The sequence below is a fragment of the Neovison vison genome, chromosome 9 (genome assembly GCF_020171115.1).
Source record: "Neovison vison isolate M4711 chromosome 9, ASM_NN_V1, whole genome shotgun sequence".
Taxonomy (NCBI): Eukaryota; Metazoa; Chordata; class Mammalia; order Carnivora; family Mustelidae; genus Neogale; species Neogale vison.
Window position 1 is genome coordinate 23,497,549 of NC_058099.1, and position 26,134 is coordinate 23,523,682.

Consider the following 26,134-nt stretch of genomic DNA (forward strand, 5'->3'; position numbering starts at 1 on the left):
GCACACCAAAATAAAATCAGACATTAGATTTCTGGTCCCAGCTCTAGTTCCATTTACTAGCTCCAAGGTCCTTGGGCAAGTTTTAAAAAATCTCTGAGCTTTGGTTTGTCTCTCTTTACAATAAAGATCATATCATCTGTTTTGCTTCTGTCACAGGGAACAGATGTTATCATGAGGGAATTTAAGTTTATGAGGCGATAGGAAATGAAAACATACAGGCGTGCCATTAATATTGTACATCTTCTTTTAGTAATATTTAATAGGTATTAATAACTTTTAATAACTGGTTCTAGTGAATTTGCAGGTGATGGATTAAATGAACACTATTAAGTCTTGATATAAGGGTCATCATCTATCTGAAGAAAGATTTTCAGCTGCAGAGTTCTGTCCTTGACCTATCTGATCATTTCTTTTATTATGATTTTAGGGAAATCATCCATGTGATGCTTTTGTGTTTGTAGGTGAATCTAAGTTGGAGGTGGCGGGGGGGGGGAAGGCAGCCAGTAAGACAAATACTAGAATTTTCATGGTCTGCACTTGTGATCCTATACAGGTTGCATTCTGGAATATTTTCCTGTAGGTATTTTTCCTATAAATACCATTTTTACAGAGTTATATATATCATGCTACATATAAAGTTTTTATTTTCTGCTTTTTAAATAACCTTGCAGTATATCGGAAAATGTTTTTCTGTGTTATAATAGAGCTATCTTTAATGGCTACCTAATATGATTTGGAGATAGGTTCACCATAATTTTCCCAACCATTTTCCTTACTATTCAGTGTTCACATGCTTTCAGATGGTTTTTTCTTTTCAGTTATTTTCAGTTTCTGATACTCACACGCTTGTAGTAAAAGCACAGCAGAGAGCTGTAGAACCTTCTTTCTGGAGGATTCGCCCTGATGTTTGGCTTTCCGTCTCCATCAGATCTTAGAGTCTCTGTGGATGGTCATGAGCCGGAACGTGAGCCTGCTTTTCACCACTGTCACGACGCTGCTGACCATCCTCTTCTACAGTGGGACTGCCCTTCTCAACTTCGTGCTGTCTCTGGTATGTACAGGTAGATAAGCACGTAATACCTCTCCTTCCGCAGTAAAGCATGTTGTGGTTCCATTTACGCTTCCTTCCTGTAATTTCCAAATGTGATTTTTTAGGAGATACTATCCTTTGTTTTGCAGATAATTTTCCTGACCACACTATTTTATCTATTAAGTTCCAGCGATGAGTACTACAAGCCAGTGAAGTGGGTGATAAGCCTGACACCACTCTCTCAGCCAGGTCCTTCTTCTAATATTATTGGCCAGTCTGTGGAAGAAGCTATCAGGTAGGGAGAAGATGTATGCTCTTCTTCTTTCCATCAGAAACTGCTGTCTGTGAGAAGCCTATTTTCCATCGCGAGCCTTTCAGATAACATTCGGTGTTATTAAACCGGTGGCGGACCTGGTATTTTTCAGATATTTTTCTTTTGAGAGAGTAATGTGAGCAATGCCAGTGTTGATAGGAAAAAAAATTCAATTTCAGTTTCCTGCTGTCAGTGCTGTGAGTTATGGCTTTCCCCCGCTGTAGGCTCCTGCTCTAGCTGCAGCTCCTGTCTTCATGTCACTTGCTGGGGAGAGCCCCTCCTTTGTCACAAACATACACCTCCCCTTCTCCGGGCGCCCTCCTATTCTCAGGCCCTGCAGCTGTGCCCAGGCAAGGGCAGCAGACGGTCTTTCTGTTTCTTCCTCTCTTCCTCTGTAGCCAGGCTGTCCCTTTGCATGAGGGTAGGTCGGATACTGGAAAATGCAAAGTTTCTGGTTATTTCCAAGTCACAGGCTATGTGTGTATCTCACAAGTTCTGGCCAGAAACTTCTGTCCTGTCGTGCAGGCTTGGCTTCTGAATGAGATATTCTTTACCTTTTTTTCTTCATATGCTCTTCCCAAGTCATTGGCTATCCCCACCCCCACCCCCCACCACCCCACCGCAACCCTGCCTTTCATCTTTGTCATTTTGGATAGGGAAAGGCCCTTGCAGCCCAGGCCTATCTCAGCTCCTTCCCCACCCTTGTCTCTCATTGCTTTTAGCTCATTAGGATTCTACTGTATTTTTACTGCTTACGAATAGTTGTCTAAATTAAATCCTCATGTTATCCATCAAAGCTTCTTTTTCTAGTAAGTTGTTCCCTAAATGGTCTTAAACTTATCTTGAATAGTGAATCTTTGGCTGGCATTTATGTTTCCACTTACTTTTAAGAAATAGCATTGCTTGCAACTAGTCTTTTATAGAAATCTTGATTTGACCTGATAATTCTGTCTGACTGATCTTGGCTTATTTCTTCATTGTGTTCATTTAACAACTGGTTGAGGATACCACTTTGTCTCTGGAAAACCCTCAGTTACATTCAAATAGCATGCATGTTGCTAAAGTACATTCTCTAGAAAATTTGCTGGGTTATCTTTCTTTTTCCTACTAGCAAGGCCTGGGTAAAGTCTTCATCAATATCTTGCTTCCTTTATTGGCCGTCAGATAGAATTTTTAAAAATGCCCTTATTCTCTGTGGTGCTCTTGGGTATCCATGTGGGGCCCTCTATGTAAAAATTCCAAGTTTTAGAGTTTATTATCTAATATAACAGTTTTCAGGGTGAAGCTGTCTTCAGGGAGGACACCTGTTGGCTTTAGCGTATATAGTCATTGGGTATCATCTTTATTGAGTAAATCAAATGTTGAAAACCCTAGCAATAAATTCATGTCAGTTTACCTAAATGACCTTATCTGACTCAGAGAAGTTTATGTAAATAACTCAACCAAAAAGAAAAATAACCTATTTCCCAATAGGCTGAAACTATTGAATCAGCCATGTCAAAGGTTGGCAGAATCCTTTATTCAATGTGACTAAAGCTCAGCCTTACAGAAAAATACCTATCTTGTCCCATTAAGAACCTCAAGAGAGTTACTTCCTTTTCCTGAAATAACCTTTATTAATACTGACCCTTCCTCTCACAAAAGCTTTTCTGTTTTCAAATCATGGTTCTTGAATTTTCTCTTGTTCTGCTTTCTTAGAGTGAACCACTTTGTTTTTATAGCAAATATTCCAGCTCCTTTGTTTCAAACTTAGCTCTTTAATGTCATGATTGCTTGGAATTGATAAGCAGAGCTGTGATTTGTACCTAGGTCCAGCTGATTGAAAGGACATATTCTAGGCACCTGGCTGGCTCAGTTGGTGGAACATGTGACTCTTGATTTTGGTGTTGTGAGTTTGAGCCCACAATTGAATATAGAGTTTACTTAAAAATAAATTTTTTTTTCTTTTTTTTTTTTTTTAATTTATTTATTTGACAGAGAGAGAGAGAGATCACAAGTAGGCAAAGAGGCAGGCAGAGAGAGAGGGGGGAAGCAGGCTCCCCGCTGAGCAGAGAACCCGATGCGGGGCTCGATCCCAGGACCCCGAGATCATGACCTGAGCCGAAGGCAGAGGTTTAACCCACTGAGCCACCCAGGTTCCCCCAAAATAAATTTTTTTTTAAAAAGCAAGCAAGCAAGTAAGCACATATCCGTCTGGTATACCATGGTGCCTTCTTCCAGGGGGACCTGGTTGGGGCAGAAGATTACAGTTTAATTTGTGGCAGTGTTGGGAGTATTCAAATGGACACATGAGGCTGGCAGCTAGAAATTCAGGTCTTGGGCTCATCAAGGAAATTTGAGGTTAGAACGAGTATGGTCATCTATAGGGAGAGGAAATACATATGTGCCTTTTCACAAATTAGATTTGCCTTATCTTCTTGGAATTGTACACACTAATTATGCACTATAACAGTAGGCTAAGTCTTGGTTCCAAAGAATACTGGTATCAAAACCATTCATTTTTGTCGTATTTTTGATATAAGAAGATGTCTAAACCCTTAGTACCAGAAGTATATTCTTAACAGTTGTCAAAACTGAGAAATACAGTACAGACCAGATGACTTGTCTGGATCATTTGTATAACCACAGTTATGTAAATTAAAGATTTTAACTCAAGATAATTTTTAGTGGTCCAAGTGCTTTTTGTCTCTTTCTTTACTGGGTCAAATTCAAGACCGAAAATGGACAGGTTTTACACAGATATCTCTGAAAAACCTTCTCATGTATGTAAGATAACAATGAGCTCTAGTTCTCGAGCACTTGTCAGATTTTTCATTCTGAAGGATTGTGTTCAAGATGGAATGTTTCTTCATGGACAGAGATTTTAAGAGGAAAAATACTATACACGTGATTATGAAAATGTTATTACAAAGTCCTGAGACTGCAGTTTAATCTGTGATCAGCCTCCATAAACATCAGCCGTTAGTCGTCGTCAGGTGAAAATCATTCAATTCGTTTTATATGACCCATCAATAAGTTGAAAGTGGAATTAAAATTGGGGGTTAACTGCATGGCCAGGCAGCCAAAGTGTCTTGGCTCCTGAAGCTTGGCCTTCTGGAATATGTGGCTATTTTATGATCACCGTCCTGTTCAGTTTTTGAATCTCAGTTACGATTCTCAGTTCTGAATAAGTAAATGTTTTTTCTAAATTGGATATGTTTGTGTGTTCATTTGGGTTTTCATTTCATGAATTTTTATGTTAGTGGCATGTATCCCTTATCCCCAAACCATTCTCGTCCCTGGAGAGCATGTTGTGTCCTGAATGTTTGCATCACACCCTTCTCCCCTGATGCTCCCATTCTGCTTGCTCTGGTGGAGATATTGCACATTACTAAGTTGCATGTTGTCACGGCCTCCGTGCAATTTAGTGTGTGTGATATTTTCACATGAGTGCATGCACACGGGTATGGCTCTTGCTTGTGGGAATACAGCTTTTCAGTGCCGGTGGGTGGGAGTCCTACTTATGAATTGGATGGGAAAATGTATGTGCTGTGAGGTCTCTTTTTTCCTTTCCTTTTTTTTTTTTTCCTGGAACGTGAATGTGCTTCTCACCTCTGCCCCCCAGCTCTGGAGAATTAAAAGTATTTGGATTAAAAAAAATCAGTGTCGCTCATTCAGTAAATCAGTATTTCCATTTTTGACTTGGAACAAATTAAATGTTCAGTGGAAAGAAATTCTCATGAATTTAAGGTTATAAGCATCTGTTTAAATTAAAATGTATAAGGAAGAGTTTAAAGCTGTAAGAAAATATATTTTCAATTATTTGAAGAGATAACTCTCCGAACAGTGGAATAGAGAAAATGAATCTCTTATACATACTTGGGAAAGTCAAATTAACTGAAGCTCTTAAATCATAACCCACTCAATAAAAATAATGCCTTTTTAAACTACTCAATTATAGATGAATTTAATAATCTTAAACCTTTATGTCACGTAGGAAGGAAGGACATTTCTTAAGGAAATGTCCTTAAGAAACTTCGTCTTGTATGTAGTTTCCCATTGTGCTGCTCTAAAAGTTGTTAAATTAATTTTAATAGCCTTATAATTAGTGTTGAGGTACAAATGTTTGCTATTTGTCTATATGATTGAAACAGCCCCTTGTTAGTTTTTTAGTTAGCATTAGAGTGAGCATCCATGATCATTGGGCACTGTCAAAGACATAAAATCATGTACTAATGTATAAAAATATTGAATTAATATTTCTACTGCCAAGGACTCCAGTTGATTGAATGTGATGTCACTGTTTTATGCTTCAGTGTGTGTGAATGACTCACTTTTTTTTTCCAGTGGGGATGGAAGGCTTCCACAGAAGCAGCCTCTCTGTGCTCCTCAGCAGCGTGCTAGGTCTGCTCATGCTGCGTGACCATTCCCCTCTGCAACGGGGAAATCCAGTGTCATCTGGGTTTCTGTACATTTCACCATAGAGCTGGGTCTCTGGGGAAGATGAACCAGGAAATGGAAGGAGATGTAACTTTTCAAGAGAGGTTAGGTAGTAGTGAAGAGAGCTGGGGGATTCCTTTACCCAATTGGTAATTTTATCTGCTGTGTTTCTGGAAGCTGGCCTGCCCTGTCTACTACCTAGCCTTCTCAGAGGGACAGTATATTGCAGTGAGTGTAGAACACTGGTAAGGTCATGCTCATGGCTGTTTCCTGAGGGAATAATAATCTGATAATCTTTCTGTCTGATCTTTAGAAAGAAAAGAAGGGAGAACCAGTGTAAGAGTGTAAGAAAGTGTTGTGAGTAGGTGAAATTTGATTTTGGGCTCTTTTCTTTTTCCTTAGACACGTGCAGTCTGCCTGTCTATGGTCTGGAGCCTGGTGTTCTCACAGGGCATAGAGCTTCTTGACTGTGGCTTATCATTCTCCCCAAACCCCTCCTTGCTTCAATCTCATTCCATTAATCCAGGATATCTGATCAAATCATGGGTTGTCTGGCCAGTTTTCACTTATTTAGAAAAGGAACACCCGCCCCCCCTCCGGCTTTTTCAAGCTTCTTTGTCATCTCTCCCCACAAGAACACCTTTTTGGTCAGAAATGAGAGAGCTGAGATATTAGCTAGCTTATAAAAGAGTTAAATGTCATCTTAGAGTTCAGTTTGTAAAGGGTAAGGAAAAAGCTGGTTAAGCAGTAAATCCTAACCTAGCCAGGCATTTTTTAAAAAAGATTTTAAAAAAGTATTTATTTATTAAAGAGAACACAAGCAGGGGGAGGGGCAGAGAGAGAACCAGACTCCCTGCTGAGCAGGGAGTCCTGTGTGGGGCTAGATCTCAGGACTCTGGGATCATGGTGACCTGGGCTGAAGGCAGATAGTTAGCCGACTGAGCCACCCAGGTACCCCAGGCATTTTTTTTTTTTTAAGATTTATTTATTAATTTGAGGGACACTTTCAGCTTGGGTCATGATCCCCTGGTCCTGGCATCGAGTCCTGCATCGTGCTCCTTACTCAGTGGAGAGCCTGCTTCTCCCTCTGCTTGATCATTAGGTTGTGAACAGTTATAAGGGAGGAGTAACTTGTAATGGCACCATGCGTTCGTGCAGCACAAATCAAATGTAACCACCCTTAGAAAATGCCTCAAGTCCACTTTTGTGATTTTTGCAAGAGACTGGATGAAGTATATCTTAGTTTCTTTGATGACAAGATAGGAAAATGCTCACTGATTTTTGAGTATCCAAAAAAGTATTGATGAATGGGTTGATATCAATGAAATGAGAAGATGATCTATCATTGGTGTGATTATAAGGAACAAATACTCTTTGATTAAACTAGTGATTTCTGGCAACCCATTCAAACTGTATTGTGCATGCCATTAGTTACGCGCCAGATAAAGTTGTATTTGATTATGGGAATGAACAATTCCTAGCAGTCCCTGAATTTTAGGTTCCAAAGAACCTGAGAGATCAGTCATTATATACACTGTATTTTGGGGTTTTGTTCATGCAGCTTCACCAGTACCTTACAATTTAAAATAATTAATCTAAGACTTTGTTGTATGCTTCTTCTACTCCCAGCTTTGCCATACCCCATATCTCTTTGGCACACAGCAAAAATTGGAATACCTCCAAAAACTGCAAGGAAAAAAAGAAAGTTACTATGTGCATTATTTTTAACCTTACTAAAATGCTAATTGGTAATAATGACACAATTCTCTAATAGCACAAACTTAATTGCCTGCCTCCTGTGCACCGGTCACTCAGCTTATCACTTGAGTCGCATCATTAATCTTCATAGTAACATTAGGAAGTGAAGGCTTGTCTCTGGTACCTCTGTTTTACCGTGGAGCCAAGTGAACCTCAGGGAAGTGTTACAGTTTTGAGGATCAGGCCACTAACCAGCGACAGGACTGGGATTCCAGAGCAGCTGGTGACAGAACCCGAGCTCTTTCAGGTCTGTGTGACTCTGATTTCTGTATTCTTGCTGCAGAATCCACATCCTGTTTGCCTTCCTTAACATTTCTCATGTATTACCGCATTCTTGACTGTTGCCTTTCTCACTACCGCGCCTGTCGTCTCACTTATTAGCTCTCAGAGTCTCCTAACTTCTGTCCTGTCCCTTCTTTCATCCATCCTCTACCTGACATTTGCTGAGCACCTGCTGGGCACTGAACACTGAGTTAGTTCCATGCTTTGCATAGTTTATTTCATTGATTTCCTCTTGGGTCCCCGCATTCATCCAGAAAAGAGACCTCTGGTCAGATAGCAAGAGAACGTTTTAAACTGAGAGCGTTCAGGTTTTTTTGTTTTGTTTTGTTTTGTTTTGTTTTTAAACAAAGGCAAAAAAAAAAAAAAGGCTCAAAATGAAGGCCTGAATTCTTCTAAGTAAAAAGGCAGTATGAACCCTCTTGAAATTACTAGATCTGTACTGCTTCAGTCTGTTCTACTAGCTCCCTGCCTAGGCACCCAGCTCACTAAAAGCCCAGCCCCCTGGTGCCACAGTGGGTCACAGAGCTTGCCATAGAGTTGTGCCAGTAGGATGTGGGTGCACACACTGTAGGCACTGTGTGTGCCTTGCACACCTCTTGTTGTTCCTTTCCCCCATCTTCATGTAAGTCTTCCAGAACATTTCACTCTAATAGGGTGAATAGGGCCCCAGTTTGTCTCAGCATGGGTGTACTGAGCCCCAGTCCTCTTGGAAGTGGTCAGCTAGAATAGCCACTATAGAATGATGGCTGTGACCAGAACCAGATGCCATACACTCCTCAGGCTTCTCTTGGTGATGTCTTGACTTTGAGGACCATCAGGTATATGTTTGGCCTGCAGGTGAATATCTTAGTAATACTTAATAGGAATCTGAATACCAAAAATACCAAAAGAATACCAAAAATCTTTATCCAACATCTTGACCTTTAGTGAGTTGGGTGCCTTGACTGGGAGTTAAAATACCAGAGCGATCTAGTACCCACATCCAACAATATCCAGAAGAGTTTTCTTGCCTTTTAACTGAAAATAGCTCAGCTCCATTCTGCTAGGCCCCTGCACTCATTTTGAGCTTTCTTCTCTTCTTCTTTCTTTTTTTTCCTTTTTTTAAAAGATATGCACTTTCAGTTTAACAGATTTATCTGATCTTTGACCAAGACTCTCTTCTCTAGGGGCACCTGGATGGCTCAGTGGGTTGGGCCGCTGCCTTGGGCTCAGGTCATGATCTCAGGGTCCTGGGATCGAGTCCCGCATCGGGCTCTCTGCTCAGCGGGGAGCCTGCTTCCCTCTCTCTCTCTCTGCCTGCCTCTCCATCTACTTGTGATTTCTCTTTGTCAAATAAATAAATAAAATCTTTAAAAAAAAAAAAAGATTCTCTTCTCTAGATGAATGAGGGGATCCCACAAGCAGTCAGTGGAACCACATAGGCAAAGCATGTAGCTCAGTGCTTGGCAGGTAGTGGGTTGTGTTCCTTTTTTATTGTAGCTAGAATATCGCCATGAGCTTCGTGGCTTAAACCACACAGAGCTTTTTTTATCTGACAGTTCTGGAGGTCAGAAGTCCTAGAATACAGGGTGTCAACAGGGCTGTGTTCTTTCTGGAAGCTTTAAGGGAGAATCTGTTTCCTTGCCCTTTCCAGTTTCTGGAGGCTGCCTGCATTCCTTGGCTCATGGTCCTCTCTCCATGTTCAAAGCCAGCAGTGTAGCATTTTCAAATGTGTCTCTCTCTCTGGCCTCTGCTTTTGTCCTCATGTCTCCTCTAGCTCTGACTCTCCTGCTTCCCTCTTTTTATTGAGATGAAATTCACCATTTTAATCATTTTAAAATGTACAGTTCAGTGGTTTTAATATATTCACAATTTGTACCTCCATCACCACTGTCTTATATCAGAGTCATCTTCTTCTTATAAGGACTTCTGTGATTACATGGGGCCTCACCAGTAATCTAGGATAATCCTCCTAATCTCACAGTGTTTAGCTTAATCCCATCTGCAAAGTCCCATTTGCCATGTAGGGTAACACATTCCCAGGGCCTGGGCATTAGGATGTGGATACTTTTGTGGGGCTGTTATTCAGCCTGCCACAGAGGTCCTCAGCAAACGATAGTGTCTCTTGAATTGACCTTCTCAATTTGGACACTAAGCTTTTGTACTACAACTTTCTAGAGTCTTCATCAGAATCCTCTGAGCATCAATGAAATATACTGTTCTTAGGAAATGTAAGTACAATAGCTCTGGTAATAACTACTGTTTATTGGGTACCCAGCATGCACTGGGTCAGTGAGGAGGACTTTTGGATGCACTGCCATTTAGTTTTTCTTGAGGTTGAGTTGCTATTTCTGCCAGTACTCACCCTTATAAGACCAGAAGTATGAAATTTAGCCTTTCCCCTTGAAGAGATGTGGTATAATAGAGCAGGCAATGACTCCTGACTGATGGTCCACGGACTCTACACTTTCTTTGAATTGAAGAGATCAGAGGAATTGCGAGTGTTTCTTACAGAATTAAAACATATCACATGACCCAGATCTCCATTTCTAGGTACATAAACTGGAAAGCAGTGAAGGCGTATGTCCATGCAAAGACCTGTGCTCGAATGTTCAGAGCAACATTATTCACAATAGCCCCCAACCGGAAATAGCCCAAATGGCCATCAGCTGGTGATTGGATAAACCAGTTGTGGCATATCCAAATAATGGAATACTACTCAGCAATTAAAGAGAAACAGGCTGCTGATGGTAATGTGAGCGAGTCTCAAAATACGGGCGTAGGTCGAAGAAACCAAACACAGAAGCTGTATGATGATGTGAACGTCCTCCACACTACCGAACTGTCCAGTTAAAAATGGTTAAATGGCAAATTTCTTAGTATGTATGTTTTACCACTTTTTTTTTTTAAACTACATAATGTATGGTTCTTCATATGAAATTCTGGAAAAGGCAAAACCATAGTGACAGAGAGCATACCTAGTAGGTGTCAGAGATCAGGGTTCAGGGAAGGGTAGACCATTCCAGGGCATGAGGGAACGTTTTCAGGTGACAGAGATGTTCTACATCTTGGCTATCACGGTGGTTCTGCAGCTGTATAGGTTTGCCAAAACCTATTGAATCAATATACCTAAAGGTGAGTTTTATACTGTTTATAAATTATAGTTCAGTAAAGCCAATAAAAAGGAGGAAAAAATGGCTAGGAATTTGATGGAGTTAAAAAAACGTTCTGTCTCCTGGTTAATTATTAGGGGATTTGTCTTTCTGTTTTATAGAAAGCTTGTGTATCAGGTCATAAACAGTACGACTGAGGGGAGTACATGACCATCCCTCATTGGGTTATATGAACACGTTCAGTAACTGCGAACAGTATCTAATACATTTAGGGTCCAGAGAATTACTTGAAAGTTGCCTTAATGAGAACGTTATCAACAGTCAGTATTCCCAGAGGCAGAGGAAGGAAGACTATGTGCTGTTTCTACCAGGGGTCCTTTCTGGGTGGAGTTTTGCCTACTTGCCACCCAAAGGAGTGATTCAGTTGAGATATTTTGTTGCACCTTTGATACTAACTTCATTTTGGTGTAAAAATTTTTAAATAACAGGTTGGTAAAACCTTTTCAATAACATAAGGTTGGTGAAAACATCTATATCTTTTCTCATTGAGGTCCCCAGTTCTGGTCAAATTCTGTAGCTTCTTAAAATTTTTATTTTTTTAAGGATTTTGTTTATTTGAGAGAGAGAGAAGGGACAGCGAGAGAGCATGAGCGGGGAGGAGAGGGCGAAGCAGGATCCCTGAGAGCAGGAAGCCCGATGTGGGACTTCAGGACCCTGGGATCGTGACCTGAGCTGAAGGCAGATGCTTAACTGACTGAGCCACCCAGGGCCCCCTGTACTACTGCTTCTTCTTCTTTTTTTTTTTTTTAAAGAACTTATTCCTATTAATCTCCCTGGGGTATTTGACCTTAATATCATCTCCTCTTTCTCAAAAGCTTCTTTCTCTTTTGGTCTCTGAGAATACTACACTCTAGTGATTGTCTCCCAACTGCAGGAATGATTTCATTATCTCTTTGGCTCATGTATCTCTGTCCTTAGGTCCCCCGTGGGAACACAGCCCATTGCCCCATTTTCTGTGGGCTTGTCCCTGAGGGTATCTTATCCTTTCCTGTCATTAATCTCTTCTGTCACATCTCAAAGCTCTTGTCCCAAGTTCTCCATCAACTTTGTCTTTCGCTTCCAGCTACCTCCAGGGTATTTTCACTGTCCTTATTTCTTACCATTGCCCAAACTAAACATATTCCTTTTTCTTCCACGTCCTCTCTTCAGGGCTTTTCCGTGCCCTTGAAACACTGCTCTTCTTTCCCCCTCACGTTGAAAACCTGGAGCTGGGCTACTTTTTCTTTTCCCTTGTCTCCTCTGTTCATTCGCTCTTCAGATATTTTCTGTTTCCTCTGGGTTCTCTCCCTTCCTTTCAGCCTTTTTGATACCACTTTAATCTGCATCTTTATTGTCCGAGGTCACATGGCAGCTCTCCATTCTTGAGCGCAAGCTGCTGGTCAGCATGACAAAGGAGGTTTGACGGTTTGGGGAGCCCTTTGTCACTAAGGCCATGTGTCAGAATTCTAGTAAATGACCGAATCTCTAGGTTCTGGAGCTTGACTTTGCTCTTACGGTCTATCTCTTGGGATGCTTTGGAAAAGCTCAATATTTCCTCTTATGTGTCCAGTGTCCCCTTTGCTGCCACAGCCTGTAATTTTTTTTTAAACATTTTTTTTGAAGATTTTATTTATTTATTTGACAGAGAGAGAGATCACAGGTAGGCAGAGAGGCAGGCAGAGAGAGAGAAAGGGAAGCAGGCTCCCTGCTGAGCAGAGAGCCTGATTCGGGGCTCGATCCCAGGACCCTGAGATCATGACCTGAGCTGAAGGCAGAGGCTTTTAACCCACTGAGCCACCCAGGCGCCCCCAGCCTGTAATTTTTTTTTTTAATTTATTTATTTTCAGAAAAACATTATTCATTATTTTTTCACCACACCCAGTGCTCCATGCAAGCCGTGCCCTCTATAATACCCACCACCTGGTACCCCAACCTCCCATCCTCCCCCCCCCCCCCCCCGCCACTTCAAACCCCTCAGATTGTTTTTCAGAGTCCATAGTCTCTCATGGTTCACCTCCCCTTCCAATTTACCCAAATTCCCTACTCCTTTCTAACGCCCCTTGTCCTCCATGCTATTTGTTATGCTCCACAAATAAGTGAAACCATATGATAATTGACTCTCTCTGCTTATTTCACTTAGCAGAATCTGTAATTTTTTAATGACAGCTTTTCCTTCTCTCTTGAGTATATGCCCATGCTTCCCCTGTGCCCTGCAGAATCCTGCATTTCCTTTGGAATAACTTTCTGCTTTTGTGCTCTCTCTAAGCAGTTCCTAATTTCTCCTCCTGACCAATAGTGCCTTAATATTCCAACTGAAAACCAAAGCTGAAGCAGCTGACATTGCAGATTTTCATGTACTTCATTCCTGTTAATTACCAACTACATGCATCTGTTTTTATCCCTTTTGTTATTTTCCTCTCTGATTTTACTTGGGAGGTAGTGAAGACTTTTTTTTCCCCCCATAAATTCTCATCCAGTGACCTGCATTTTCTGATAGCATTTGTAAAAGTTTCTTGGTAGGCTTGGGTGTAGAGTTCAAAGAACGTGGGAAAATTTTGTTAATAAGAGAAGACCCAAGCAGTACAAGTTATACTATCCTGCTCTTGTTCTTCCCAAAGGGGAGGGCTGGCCACAGCCTGTATTACTCAGAATTTAACTGTGTCCTCAGAAATAAGATAGTCATGCCTAATTTTTCTTCCATTTATTTTGGCGGTGAAAGATGTGCTTTGTAAGGGGAAAGTTGATGAATTACCTCAGTGAATAGGCTGTTTTAAGGCGTTATATTTCAGATATTTTTTTCACCAGAGAAATTTAGTAAACATGAAATCAGAGGCCAGGACATACTGATTTTTCTAATCACAATATGATGCTGTGTTTATTTACTTTCCCTTTTATCTTTGGGCATTCTAGAGGGGTGTTTGATGCTTCCCTCAAAATGGCTGGCTTCTATGGACTGTACACATGGCTGACTCATACCATATTTGGCATCAATATTGTCTTCATACCATCAGGTAACAATAGAATCATAACTTCCATTGTCCTCTGTTTAAGGAAAATTAAGCCATTTTCTGTACATGGGGAAATGCCATCTTCCTCAAGCTTAAAATACTAAATTTTGAGATCTAATCTAGTCTAGAATAGGAGCAGAAGTATGACTTGTAATGTGTATTGATGCTGTTATTCCTAGGAGCTGGAGTGATCCCAGCACTTAGAAAGCAGTGAGAAGTCTTTATTAAATGAGTGAATGTCCTAGCACTTAGCATAACACCTAGTACATACTTGGCACTCAGTGAATGTGTGAATTGAACTGATTGGCAGGGAGCAATGAGTTGGCCAAATAGCTTTGTACCATGAAGGATACTGTCCCTCAGGCAAGACAAATGTATCCGAGGGCACATAAGCTGTCTCCATACCCCTTAGGATCTGTTCTGATAATACCCTCATTCTGTAAGCACCAGTATGGTTCAGAGCCACCCTTTACTTTTTCCCCCACATTATCTCTACTCCTCTCCTTCCACTTTGCCTTCTGTTATTACTGTGGCTGCTTGTCTTCCCAAATATATCTGCCTTCCACATTTACCCTCTACCACCATTTCTTCCCCTTTTGTCCACACTCCCTTTCTTCTTTACATTTCCAAATTCATTCTTAATCTTTCCTCCTTCACTGTCCTCTAAGCCCCCCTGTGACATGCAAGCAGCCTGAGAGCACATGGTGGTTGTTTCATAACAACCTTGTGAGGCAGGCACATCAGGGGGATTCCTGTTGTAGAGATGAGAAACCAGACATTTGCCAAGATCACGTATCTGGCTAGTGGTAGGACCAGAGCTAGAATCCACAGCTGCTTGATGTAAGGTCTTACATCCAGGGTTTTGTTTTTATTTTTGTTTAAATTACATTTTATTTTTGTTAGAAAGAAACAAGATGAAGAATATACATTTATCTCTGGGGTTGAGAAACTAATTTCTAATTTCGCTTTGGACTCAGTACAAATTTTGACCAGTGCTTTACTGTAGTATTGTAGGACTATATATTAACTAACCATTGATTCAAAATAACAACTGTGGGACATTAGTTTTGTTGCTTAAGAGACTGATGAAGTAGACACATATTTTTCAGCATCAGCTTTTGAGATACATATCAAACCTTCATTTAACTAGCAAATTCAGTTAAACGGGGCATTATCATGCACTTGAAATTCGAGTTTGTATTTGTTTAACTTGTTTTGGTGTAATTGTTTAAGTAGGAGGAGCTAGTACTTAGGTTCTGCTGTTTTGTTATCATTTTCATGGTGATGTCAAGTTGCTTTTCTTTTAATCTTAGCATTAGCAGCAATCCTAGGAGCAGTGCCATTTCTGGGGACATACTGGGCAGCAGTACCTGCAGTTCTAGACCTGTGGCTTACACAAGGCTTAGGGTGCAAAGCCATCTTACTGTTGGTTTTTCATCTCTTGCCAACATACTTTGTAGATACTGCCATCTATTCGGATATATCAGGGTAAGTATCCACAGAACTTCTCAAGTTGCTGGTGAGTCATATCCAGGGATTTATGTGGCCTTGTTAAAGAAGGATTGTTTTGTTTTGTTTTCCCTTTTGGGGATGGGAAAAGGGACAGATGGTAGGATTTTTCAGTGAGGTAGTCCCTATGATCCCACTGATACAATCATTGTATCAGTGTAATATATTACATATATTATACATTACATTATATCCGTGTACAATACTACATATTACAATAATGTAATATAGATAATACTGTTTGCGATTTTGTTGTCTAAGTATTTACAATACTTAGACATATATTGAGACCCTGTTAACACAAAATTGTGGATAATTTTCTGTTTTAATGAAATTTTAAGTTAGGAAAGAAATATTATTAGATGTACATAAAACGTTTTAAGTACAGTAATGAGTGAGTGGTTATTTTTAGAACTTCTTTGCTTTTGGAGAGAAACACTAAGTTGTAGTTCTGAGATTTTCCATGTGAAACCAAATCTCATAAAGTTAATAATGTCCAATAAGCAAAGCTCTTGTTACTTAAGATATTTAGTATGGTTCTAGGATGGGTACAGGTTAAATTTAAGACAGAATCCAAGCTTTGGCCATGTAATACAATAAATAAATACCTGTTTTTATAGATTTTGGTATCTCTTAGAAATTGCATTGAGTAAATCAAGCCAATTCTTACTTGGTCACATATCCAGATTCACATTACTTATTAGAATCTAGGATATAACCAGATTGTTATCTGAATTTTCATCCATTTACTCAAATTCAGAATATGCCTACTGAAACTGGCCTAATAGTTAATGTATTAGATTTTTTAAAGTAAAATTCACCATCACAATAAGTTTAGACAAGAGTTCAGTTCATAGAAAGTGTCCCCTTCAGTTAACTGAAAATTTACAGGGACAAATGATATCCCACCTTGTTTTCTCTCTAGTAAGTTGAAGTAGAAAATGAATGATATATAACTACTCTGAAGCCCCAAATTTCCAGAGCAATAAGAAATAAGCAACTCCATGCACAAGCCTTAGGGAAATTGTTACATCTAAAACTTGAGAGAGAACTTTAAAGACAAAAGGAGCACATCAGGACATGGTTAATTGGTGCATAACAGTTGAAATTTACAGAGTAGTTATATGCCTTTATCATTAAATGTTCTCATTTGTCTAAACTTTAAATTTTTTTATGAATGTTTCTAGCTACAATTTAAGATTTATGTGATTTTATCTTAATAATAAAATACTACCTTGTTTAACCAGCATTAGGAAATGAAAGATTTCGTGTAAATTGTTAGATTTTTTTTTTAATAAATGAAGACTTTATTTAAAAGCTTCCACACTTTCTTTTTTTAAGCTTTAAGCATTTTTGGTAGAAATTTTTTAAAGTGTGTTATTTAGGGAAAAAGCTTACTTACATAGCATAATACATATGTGGAATACTGCCCTAAATTGATTTTTTTTGAGGGGAATGAAGATGGGTTATGAATATAATGTATTGGTTTCCTAAAGGCTGCCTCACCTTAAATCTACTTATTCAACTGTAACATAGTACAGAACATTATTCCTGAGTTATTTACCCCTCAGTAAATTGTTCTAACCACCTGTGTTTGAAAACTAGAACTAGAACATACCTTCTTTCCCAGTCCCTCTTACGTTAGTGGTTATTTGTTACTGTTATCACTGTGCCCAGAGGCTGTAACCTCTTACTGTATTCGGGTTACGTAAGTGATCCTGTGATAAGCTGGAGGGCAGTTATGACTCTCCTCTGAGATAGAAATCTGGGGCTTTGTGACGGATAGTTTCCTCAGGATGCCCTTTATCATTACCCTTGTTTAAAAACTATTTAAGGATATTGCCACAAGTCTAACCTATCAATAACTTGAATACTATTGTAGTGCCTTATAAAAAGCATAATTATTTGAATTACACACTAAATTGTGCCCCTTTAATTATTCTCAGTGGAAGTAAACTGAACATGTGACTTACGTAACCAGTCCTCAGCCAAGACTAACCTAGGTCAGGCAGGCATGAAACGGGTGTAGGATATCTGTTTACAGTTGGACTTCACTCCCTCCGTTGCTGGACCTTATAAAAAGGCAGATGTTGTGTGTGTTACATAGGTACATAGATGTGTCACATCTCAATGTTAGTACAACTGATGTTCAGTTATCTGCACAGAGATAATCTAAAGAAAACTGGTCATGCAGTCAAAGGCCTGGTGTGTTAGGAATGAACACTGTGCTAGAGATGTGTTTCAGATTTACTCCAAGGCTTATGTTTGTGAAAAGCCATGAGCTAATCTGTATGCTCTTTCTTCCAGAGGTGGGCATCCTTACTTGACAGGCTTGGCAGTGGCCGGTGGGGCGTACTACTTAGGCCTGGAAGGAGCAATCATTGGGCCCATACTTCTCTGCATACTCGTGGTCGCTTCCAATATCTATAGTGCCATGCTAGTGAGTCCCACGAATTCAGTGCCCACGCCAAACCAGACCCCGTGGCCTGCCCAGACTCAGCAGCGGTGAGTTAAAGCAGAATACCATGAATTGTGTGTGTGAAATTGAACTGTCCCATCGTTTATTTTTTTTTTTAACGTGAACGGTGTGTCAGGATATAGGTATTTCAGTGCACAGACTCTGCTGAAGACTATAGAAGACTCCAAGTAAACAGAAACCATTCGTTTGTAGACATTTGGGTTTCAGATACCAGGAACATTTAAAAACTAAATTGGGACAGAATTGTTCGTGTCATGAAAGACCAAAAATAAGTAAAACATTAAAAAAAAAAACACACTTGGGGACATGGTGTACCAGATTAAAGGTGGAGTCTGGAAGTAAGACAATCAAATGCAATGCAGGAATGAGTGGACGGTCCTGGATTAAGTGTGGGGAGAATTGATAAACAACATTTATGGAACAGTTGGAGAAATCTGAATATGGTTATGTGTTAAATAGTATTTTTATATCAGTGTTAAGTTTCCTAGCATGATACTGAAAACCTTGGTTGTATAGCAGAATATCCTTTAGAGGTAAGGTGTCAAGATGTCTGCAACTTATTTTTAAATAGTTGAGCCAAAACGGATAGAGGGGACATGACTAATAGCAACATACTAACAGTTGGTGAATCTAGATAAATGACATATGGTTGTTAATTGTACAAGTCTTTTGGTTTTTTGGTAAGTTTATACTTTTTCAAAATAAGAAGTTGGGGAAAAATTTTTGAGTATACCAATATTGAGTTATAACTTGTTATTTTCCAAGTACAGACATATAGTTCATAATTGCTGTCAGCTGTTGGTCACCAACAGTTCATAAAATAAATTACAGTGTAATATGAATTATAAGTAAAAATTTTCTCTGATTGTGTCAAAATTTTATAAAGCTTTTTATTGAGGTTTATCTTCCATGGAGCTGAGATGCACATCTTAAATATACAACTGGATGGGTTTTTTCAATGCATATACCCATGCAAGCATCACCTTATTAAGGTATAGAGTGTTTCCGTTTCTCTAGAAGGCTTCCCCATACACCTTCTCAGTCAGACCCTTCTCTGCTAATAATCTGCCTATATTTGAACTTTGCTTAATAGGAATCCTGTATATTAAGTACTCCTGAGTCAGGTCTCTTCTGCTCAACGTTGTGTCTGTGGCCTCCAGCCACACTGTTGCATGTACCAGTCATCCTTTTTTCGTGCTGCCTAGTATTCCAGTGCATGAGGATAACCACAGTTTATTCATTGCAGAGATGATAGACATTTGTGTACTTGCCAGTTTTTGTTTTTGTTTTTTAAGATTTTATTATTTGCGCGCGCGAGAGAGAGGGCGCGCCTAAGCAGAGAGAAGGGCGGAGAGAGAAGCGGACTTACCACTGAGCAGGGGGTCTGATGCAGGACTTGATCCCAGTGGGATCATGACTCAAGCCGGAGGCCAATGCTTAACAGACTGAGCCGCCTGGGTGCCCCCTACTGGCCAGCTTCTTGTAGTACATGTCTTCTGGTAGACAGGAGTACTTAAGAGTGTATGCCAAGAAGTGGAATGGCTGGGTATACATCAGGTTTAACTTCGGTGGAAACTACTTGTTAAACAAACTTTATGTTAACAACAGAAAGGTAATATGGGCTGTTAAGAATGAAAAAGTAAGAAGTCTCAGAATAAAGAATTTCAACTTTTCAGAGACTATACTACGTTGTCCTTATTAGTCTCCACTGGAAAACTGTTTTTCCTCCCATTGAGTCTTCTAGTATAACCAAGAAGTCATTAATGAGTTGATTCTGAAAATATATTTACTGAGACTATTTTATGTATTTTTTTTTAAATTCTTTAGAAACATGGTTCTGCTTATTTTCTGTAAGTGTTGTGCTTTGTGAAGAAAGACATGGCCCTTTAACTCTGAAAGGTCAAATACAGTTTCCGAGTTAGACTCAGTTGATTCTTAGACTCAGTTGGTTCAGGGCCATTTTAGCTAATGCAAGGCATTTAACTTGATGGCAGGGAAAAATCTATTTCCTTAAAAGGAATAAAAAGAGAGGCACTTAGGTCGTTTTAACAAAACCTTCACCATTTCGAAGGTGGTGACCCTATGATTTCTGCCTTTGCCTCTTAAAGGCAAGTATGCGGGTACCTGAGAAACCAGTGAACAGTTACTTGAAAGCAGTAAAGAGCACTTGCTAACTGGGTACCCTACTCTTTGGGGATCCATACAAGAAGCCAAAAGAAAATTGGCTTTTATAGACTTCATCTTTTTTTTCCTTAAAAGTTATGTAAGCATGTAGTTCTAAGAGTCAAAAATTTCTACAAAACTTACTGTGAAAGCTATCCTTTGTTTTCCCCTTGTCTCTCCTCTTCTGCTCTGAGAGGAACCAGTTTTTAAAAGTTTTTAAGGTTTTTTTTTTTTTTTTTTGAGAGAGAAAGCAGGCATGAGGGGGGCGAGGAACAGAGAGAGAAGCAGACTCCCTGCTGAGTGTGGAGCCTGACACTGGGCATTGATCCCAAGATCCTGGGATCATGACCTGAGCCAAGGGCAGATGCTTAACCAATGGAGCCACCCAGGTGCCCCTGAAAGGAACCACTTTTTGACTCTAATTTCATTTTTACCTCCATTTCTTGAAATAGCATGTTAATTTCTTGATTTTTTTTAATGTATAGGCATTATCTATTTACTTCCCAGTTGGAAGGTGAGAAATTAGCTCTTTTACTACCCACCTCCCACTGTTTTTTATTTTCTTAAAATTTTTTGAAGATTTTTATTTATTTGACACAGAGAGAGAGAGAAAGCGTACAAGCAGGGGGAGCTGCAGGCAGAGGGAGAGGGAGAAGCAGGCTCCCCATGGAGCAGGAGCCCGATGCAGGACTCGATCCCAGGACCCCAGGATCATGACCTGAGCCGAAGGCAGACACTTAACCAACGGAGCTACCCAGGCATCCCTCCACCTGCCACTGTTAAGCTGTGGTATTGGTTAGATTACTGGCACTTAAATTATTATGACTCTGTAGATTATATTCCTCTTTGGGCCATCTTGTATATTCTATTTGTATTTCCTTACTTTTTACAACTTTTTTACTTTCCTTTGAGTTATAAAGATGCTGTGTAATTTGTTGGTTTTGTTCTGCGAGTCCTTGTAATTAGCCTTAAGCTGTGCACCAGGTGTTCACGTCTCCTCCTGCTCAGTATGCTGGGCTGTATCAGGGTACCACACGGTCTGTCTTCCTGCTGAAGTCTCTTCTGGAGTCTTCTGATCTGCTTCAGCAGACACTGGCTGCCCTTTTGCCTGCTGTTCAGCTGTCATTTCTTCAGCTCTCCCCTGTGTTAGAATTCTCACTTCCTATATCATTCCCCAAATCATTTTCTTTCTCGATTTATTTCCTTTTTGTTGGGGCACAATATCCTATAGATTTTTGGGAAAGAATGCATGGGGAGTAAATTTTGGGGGGATGATGCATATCTGAAGAGGCTTTTCCTAAAGTCATACTTAATCATTAGCTTGCCTGGGTAGATAAATTTTTTTTAAAGATTTTATTTATTTATTAGAGAGAGAGAGCAGGAGAAGGGACAGAGGGAGAGGCAGACTCCCTCCTGAGCAAGGACTCCATCCCAGGACCCCGGGATCATTACCTGAGCCGAAGGCAGATGCTTATCGACTGAGCCACTCAGGTGCCCCGGGTGGAGAATTTTTTTTTTTTAAAGATTTTTATTTATTTATTTGACAGACAGAGATCACAAATAGGCAGAGAGGCAGGCAGAGAGAGAGGAAGGGAAGTGGGCTCTCCACTGAGCAGAGAGCCCGACGCGGGGCTCTATCCCAGGACTCTGGGACCACAACCCGAGCTGAAGGCAGAGGCTTTAACCCACTGAGCCACCCAGGTGCCCCCCGGATGTAGAATTTTATGTTCAAAAATTTTTGCCTTTAGATTTTATTTATTTCTTCATTGTCTTCTGTCTTCCGTGCTTGTTAAATGTCTGAAGCCGTTCTGATTCCCAACTCTTTGTAATTTAATTGTTTGAAAACCTATAGGATCTTCTTTGTTTTCCTTTTTTTGTTGTTTCGAACGGTATTTGATAAGACCTTTAAAACTGGAAGCTTATGTTCTGTAGTTCTAAAATTTTTCCTGTATTATTTCATTTATGATTTCCTTCTCATCCTTTTAGAAACTTAGCTTGATGTTGAGTTTCATACACGGGTAATCTTGTTTTCTTATCTCTAAAGTTTTTCCATTTCTGACTTTTTGCCTCCATTTTCTGGGTGATTTCTTCAACTTTATTTTCCAAACCCTCCACACAGATTTCCCTTTTTATCACTTTCTTTTTTTTTTTTTTTCAGTCTGGTTGATCAAGGTGTTATTTACATAAATAAAATCTACCTTTAAAAAAAAAATAAAATCTACCTTTTAGCATTTAGGTAGTTATTAGTTTTCAGTGATGTATAACAAATTACCACTGACTTAATGGCTTTAAAACAACATGCATTTGGGGCATCTGGGTGGCTCAGTGGATTAAAGTCTCTGCCTTTGGCTCAGGTCAAGATCCCAGGGTCCTGGCATTGAGCTCCGCATCAGGTTTTCTGCTCAGCAGGGAGCCTGCTTCCTCCTCTCTCCCTGCCTGCCTCTCTGCCTACTTGTGGTCTCTGTCTGTCAAATAAATAAATAAAATCTTAAAAAACAAACAAACATGCATTTATTCTATCCAGGTTTCCATGGGCCGGGAGTCCGGGCATAGTTTAGCTGGAAATTTTGCTTAGGGTCTGACGAGGCTGCAGCCAGGGTGTCAGCTGGAGCTGGGGTTTCCTCCGCGGGTTGGGTTCTAAGCTTGCCTTTGGTTGGCAGGATTCTGGCCTACAGTAGTGGAACTGAGGCTGGCAGCTCCTGGAGGTGGCCCCCTCCATAGGCAGTTTAGTACCATGGATGTCGGCTTCTGTAAGGCCAGCTGGAGAGCCGATTTCTGACTTCTGGCCGGGGGGAGGCGGGCAAGGATGTTGGACTGCTTAAGTAGACTTCAAAGCAGCCCTTCTGCATTGAGCCCCAGCCTTACCCACTTCCTTACCCACTTCCAGAGTTCGCTGTCACCAGTTCCTGAGCCCTCATGGCGATTTCGCCGAAGGAATCAGATTGTTTCCTGGCATTTTCCACACTGGCCTAGGATCAGCTTTTTTAGGGTATGCTGGGTCAGAGCAATTGTCCCATCTGCCTTCCACCTTCTAGAAGTTTATGGCTCTTACCTCTTACATTCTCCCCACCCTCCTTTTCAAGTAAATGCCTTCCAAAAAATACTTTCACTGGCATTTCAGTGGGGTTTTGAGAGGGCCTGAAGGAAGCACGTGTTCAGTACCTCATCCTTCAGTGAGAAGTCTAAACAAAGACAACCTCGGTGACATTTATAGGATGAATTTCTGTGATAAAACTTTACTTGTGTTATTTTATTTGATCTGTCCAGTGTTCGCATGCAGGTTAGGAACTGGAGGTTTCCATGTTTTATAGATGAGGGAATCAAAGCTTAGAGAGGCTCCCTTGCCCCTGTATAGCCACACAGCTAAAAAGCAGGAGAGCCGGTACGATTCAACTAATGATCTTTCTTTCCCTTTTTGAGCCATCCCCTTCCCTTCCACAAGGGCAGACATTCTCCTGTAACACTCAGGGAATGTTCGGCTCCACTTCCATGGGCCAGACCGTGGTCATCCTTACTACTCCCCCCACCTTGTTCCCGGTCCTCACCAAGTGCTCTCTTCCTCTGAATCTCCACAGTGTCCCGCCGCCCAGTCTGAGCTGGGCCCAGCTGCCACATTTCTCACCTGGGCTGCTGTGGTCATCTTAGTCTTCTAACTAGTCTCCCACCCTCCGCTTATACAGTTCTCTTGTCCCTTCTCTGCACTGCTGCTGACATGTTCTCTTCAAAACGCAAGCATATCTGATCGTGATGCCGGCTTACCAAAAACGGCTTCCCCTTGGCTTTAGGAGGAAGATAATATTTGACATGGTTGGCAAGACTCTACATGATCTAATCCTGAAACATTTCCTCTTGCTCTCTGAGCTGCTCCCATATGGGCTTTTGCTTGGCCTCAGACACACCGGGCTTCTTGCAGTGTGACAGCCGAAGGTGCGTGCTTGCATTTCAGGAGGCACCCGGACCTTGGTCTGTAGGTGCAGGCACTGGTAGCTACAAGTACACATGTGGAAGACTGTTGCTATGAACGACTGTCTTCAGGAAAAATGAAGGACCCCCTTCTCTGATTACCACTGTTGATGGTATGCAGTATTTGATGGGGGTGATTGTCATGGACACAGCACAGCATAAGGCTCCCAACTATTTTGGCCTTGATTCAGTAACCCAAGTGTATCACTTCCTCTGTTCTCTTTCAATGCTGGGGTTGTCTGGGAGGTTGACGAAGGGCAGAGACTCTCTTCCAGTCATGTATCTTTCTTGACTTTTGGACAGGATATTCAGACTTGATTTGATGTACTTAATTTTACTCCTCCCAAAAATTGAGCAGCAGTCTCTGAATATTAAAAGTCAGCAAAACCTGCAAGAAGCAAGTAGCAGCATATCCTAGGAACTTCTCCAGGAATGTTCTGTGCATTAAGGTTCTCCCCTGCCCTCTGTCACATCTTGACAGTACCGAGAGTGACAACTGGAATGTGGTCCTTTAGAAACTGCTTGATCTTTCACTGGGAGGAGTTATCAGGAGCTCACTTCTGTTTTTAAGAAGCACTCTTTTAACCAGACTTTGAATATCTTTTATAATTTAATACCCAAAGTTAAACCAAAAGTGAGTGTTTGGTTACAAAAAGAAATTGTTTAGTAATTAGCTTGAGGTTTTGGCATTCAGCTTTATAGAGCAAGAAGTTGTTTTTCTTCTTTGTTTTTGCAAAATGAGATAGGAAGGTGTTCTCCAACACACCTCACCACTGCTGCAGGCCTTAACATTGACCTTCAGAATTTCAGCTGGAGTACACTCTGCACCATGCCGGTGGACTGATGAGGGAGGAGTGGGAGCTGGCGGTAGAAGTTTAAGTTGCCCATCAGACTTCAAGCCTGCTTTCTGTCTACATCTGCAGACTCCCTCTCTTTTTCTTTCTCTCTGCTGCCTGCCTGCCTTGTGTTTTATTTTCTAGCCATATTGAACTTGTTTTAGTTCCCTGAAGTCATTGTCATCTTCGCATATGTTTTCCCTTTTTATAAAGAATACCACACCCGTTTCCAGGGAAGGCGGATACGGTGGCCTGTCCTCAAAGGTCTCTTCTTCTGAGAAGCATTGCCGGAACTCTCAGGGCTAAATGAGATGTGCCCGCCCTGTGGTCCCCTGCGCCACACTTATCTTATCGGAGCTTAATATCCATTATAACTGTGTAGTTTTAATTAATCGTCCTTCCCAGTAGTTGATAAGCTTTCTGGAAGTAGGAACTAGGTCTCATCTGTTTACTACTCTTTTACCATTCCTAGCATGGTATCTGGCACCTACAAAATGCTCAGTAAATATTTGATGAATTAATAGACGAGTGAAACCAAGAACAGTTCAGATAAAAAGATTTTTGCAATATCACATTGAGGCTGATAAAAGAAGATGGGACATAGTAAGCCTCAGCCTTAGAGCTGCATTCCAGGTTTGTCAGAAAGGAAGCGATGTGCCTAATGGTGATGACATGTGCTCTGTCACAAGATTGTGCACCTCTGTGCGAGGTGAGGGTTCGGAAATACACACTCAGCTTATGCCAAGCCAGCTGTGGTAAATTACTCAGATAAAGCTTTTTATTTTTAAATGTCCAAAGTTTATTCTGTATCTCTAGGAGGCAAGGAATCAACAGCTCTTGAGCTGTTAAATCAGAAAAAGTGTAAACGTTTGCATAAACGAATTTTTAAAAATCTTACCGAAAACTTTTGGGGAGGAAGATTCAGAATTCAAGGAGTTGGGATTGATTATAAATGAGAAATCACACTGCACATTCCCCATTGCCATTAGAGGAACTGTAAAATGTTAATAGCAGTCTCTGTCCCTCGAACCGCATGTGGTCCTATTCTGCTTTCCTTGCTCTTAAATCAGAAATCCTACCACTGTCATTCTTAGCATCTAATAATCCTTATGGTTTGGAAAAGAACACTGTATTTAGATGACTAAGGTAGGACATTCACTGTTTCTAGAAACATTATCAATGCAGTATTATCCCTTTGTTTCTTCCTGTTCTAGAGAGGTCAGGATTTATGAGCCCTGCTGAT

The 26,134-nt window shown here is 40.6% G+C and overlaps 1 protein-coding gene across 2 annotated transcripts in view; it reads left to right on the forward strand.

Annotated features, from left to right (window-relative positions):
• The window catches only part of TMEM245 (transmembrane protein 245), a 98,417-nt gene that overhangs the window by 64,395 nt on the left and 7,888 nt on the right, over positions 1 to 26,134 (forward strand). For both annotated transcript variants that reach the window (XM_044265183.1, XM_044265184.1), the window contains 5 exons: positions 929 to 1,051; positions 1,180 to 1,325; positions 13,844 to 13,944; positions 15,255 to 15,429; positions 17,758 to 17,955. In XM_044265183.1, coding sequence (XP_044121118.1) covers positions 929 to 1,051; positions 1,180 to 1,325; positions 13,844 to 13,944; positions 15,255 to 15,429; positions 17,758 to 17,955 — 743 coding nt within the window. The remainder of the gene's footprint in view (positions 1 to 928; positions 1,052 to 1,179; positions 1,326 to 13,843; positions 13,945 to 15,254; positions 15,430 to 17,757; positions 17,956 to 26,134) is intronic.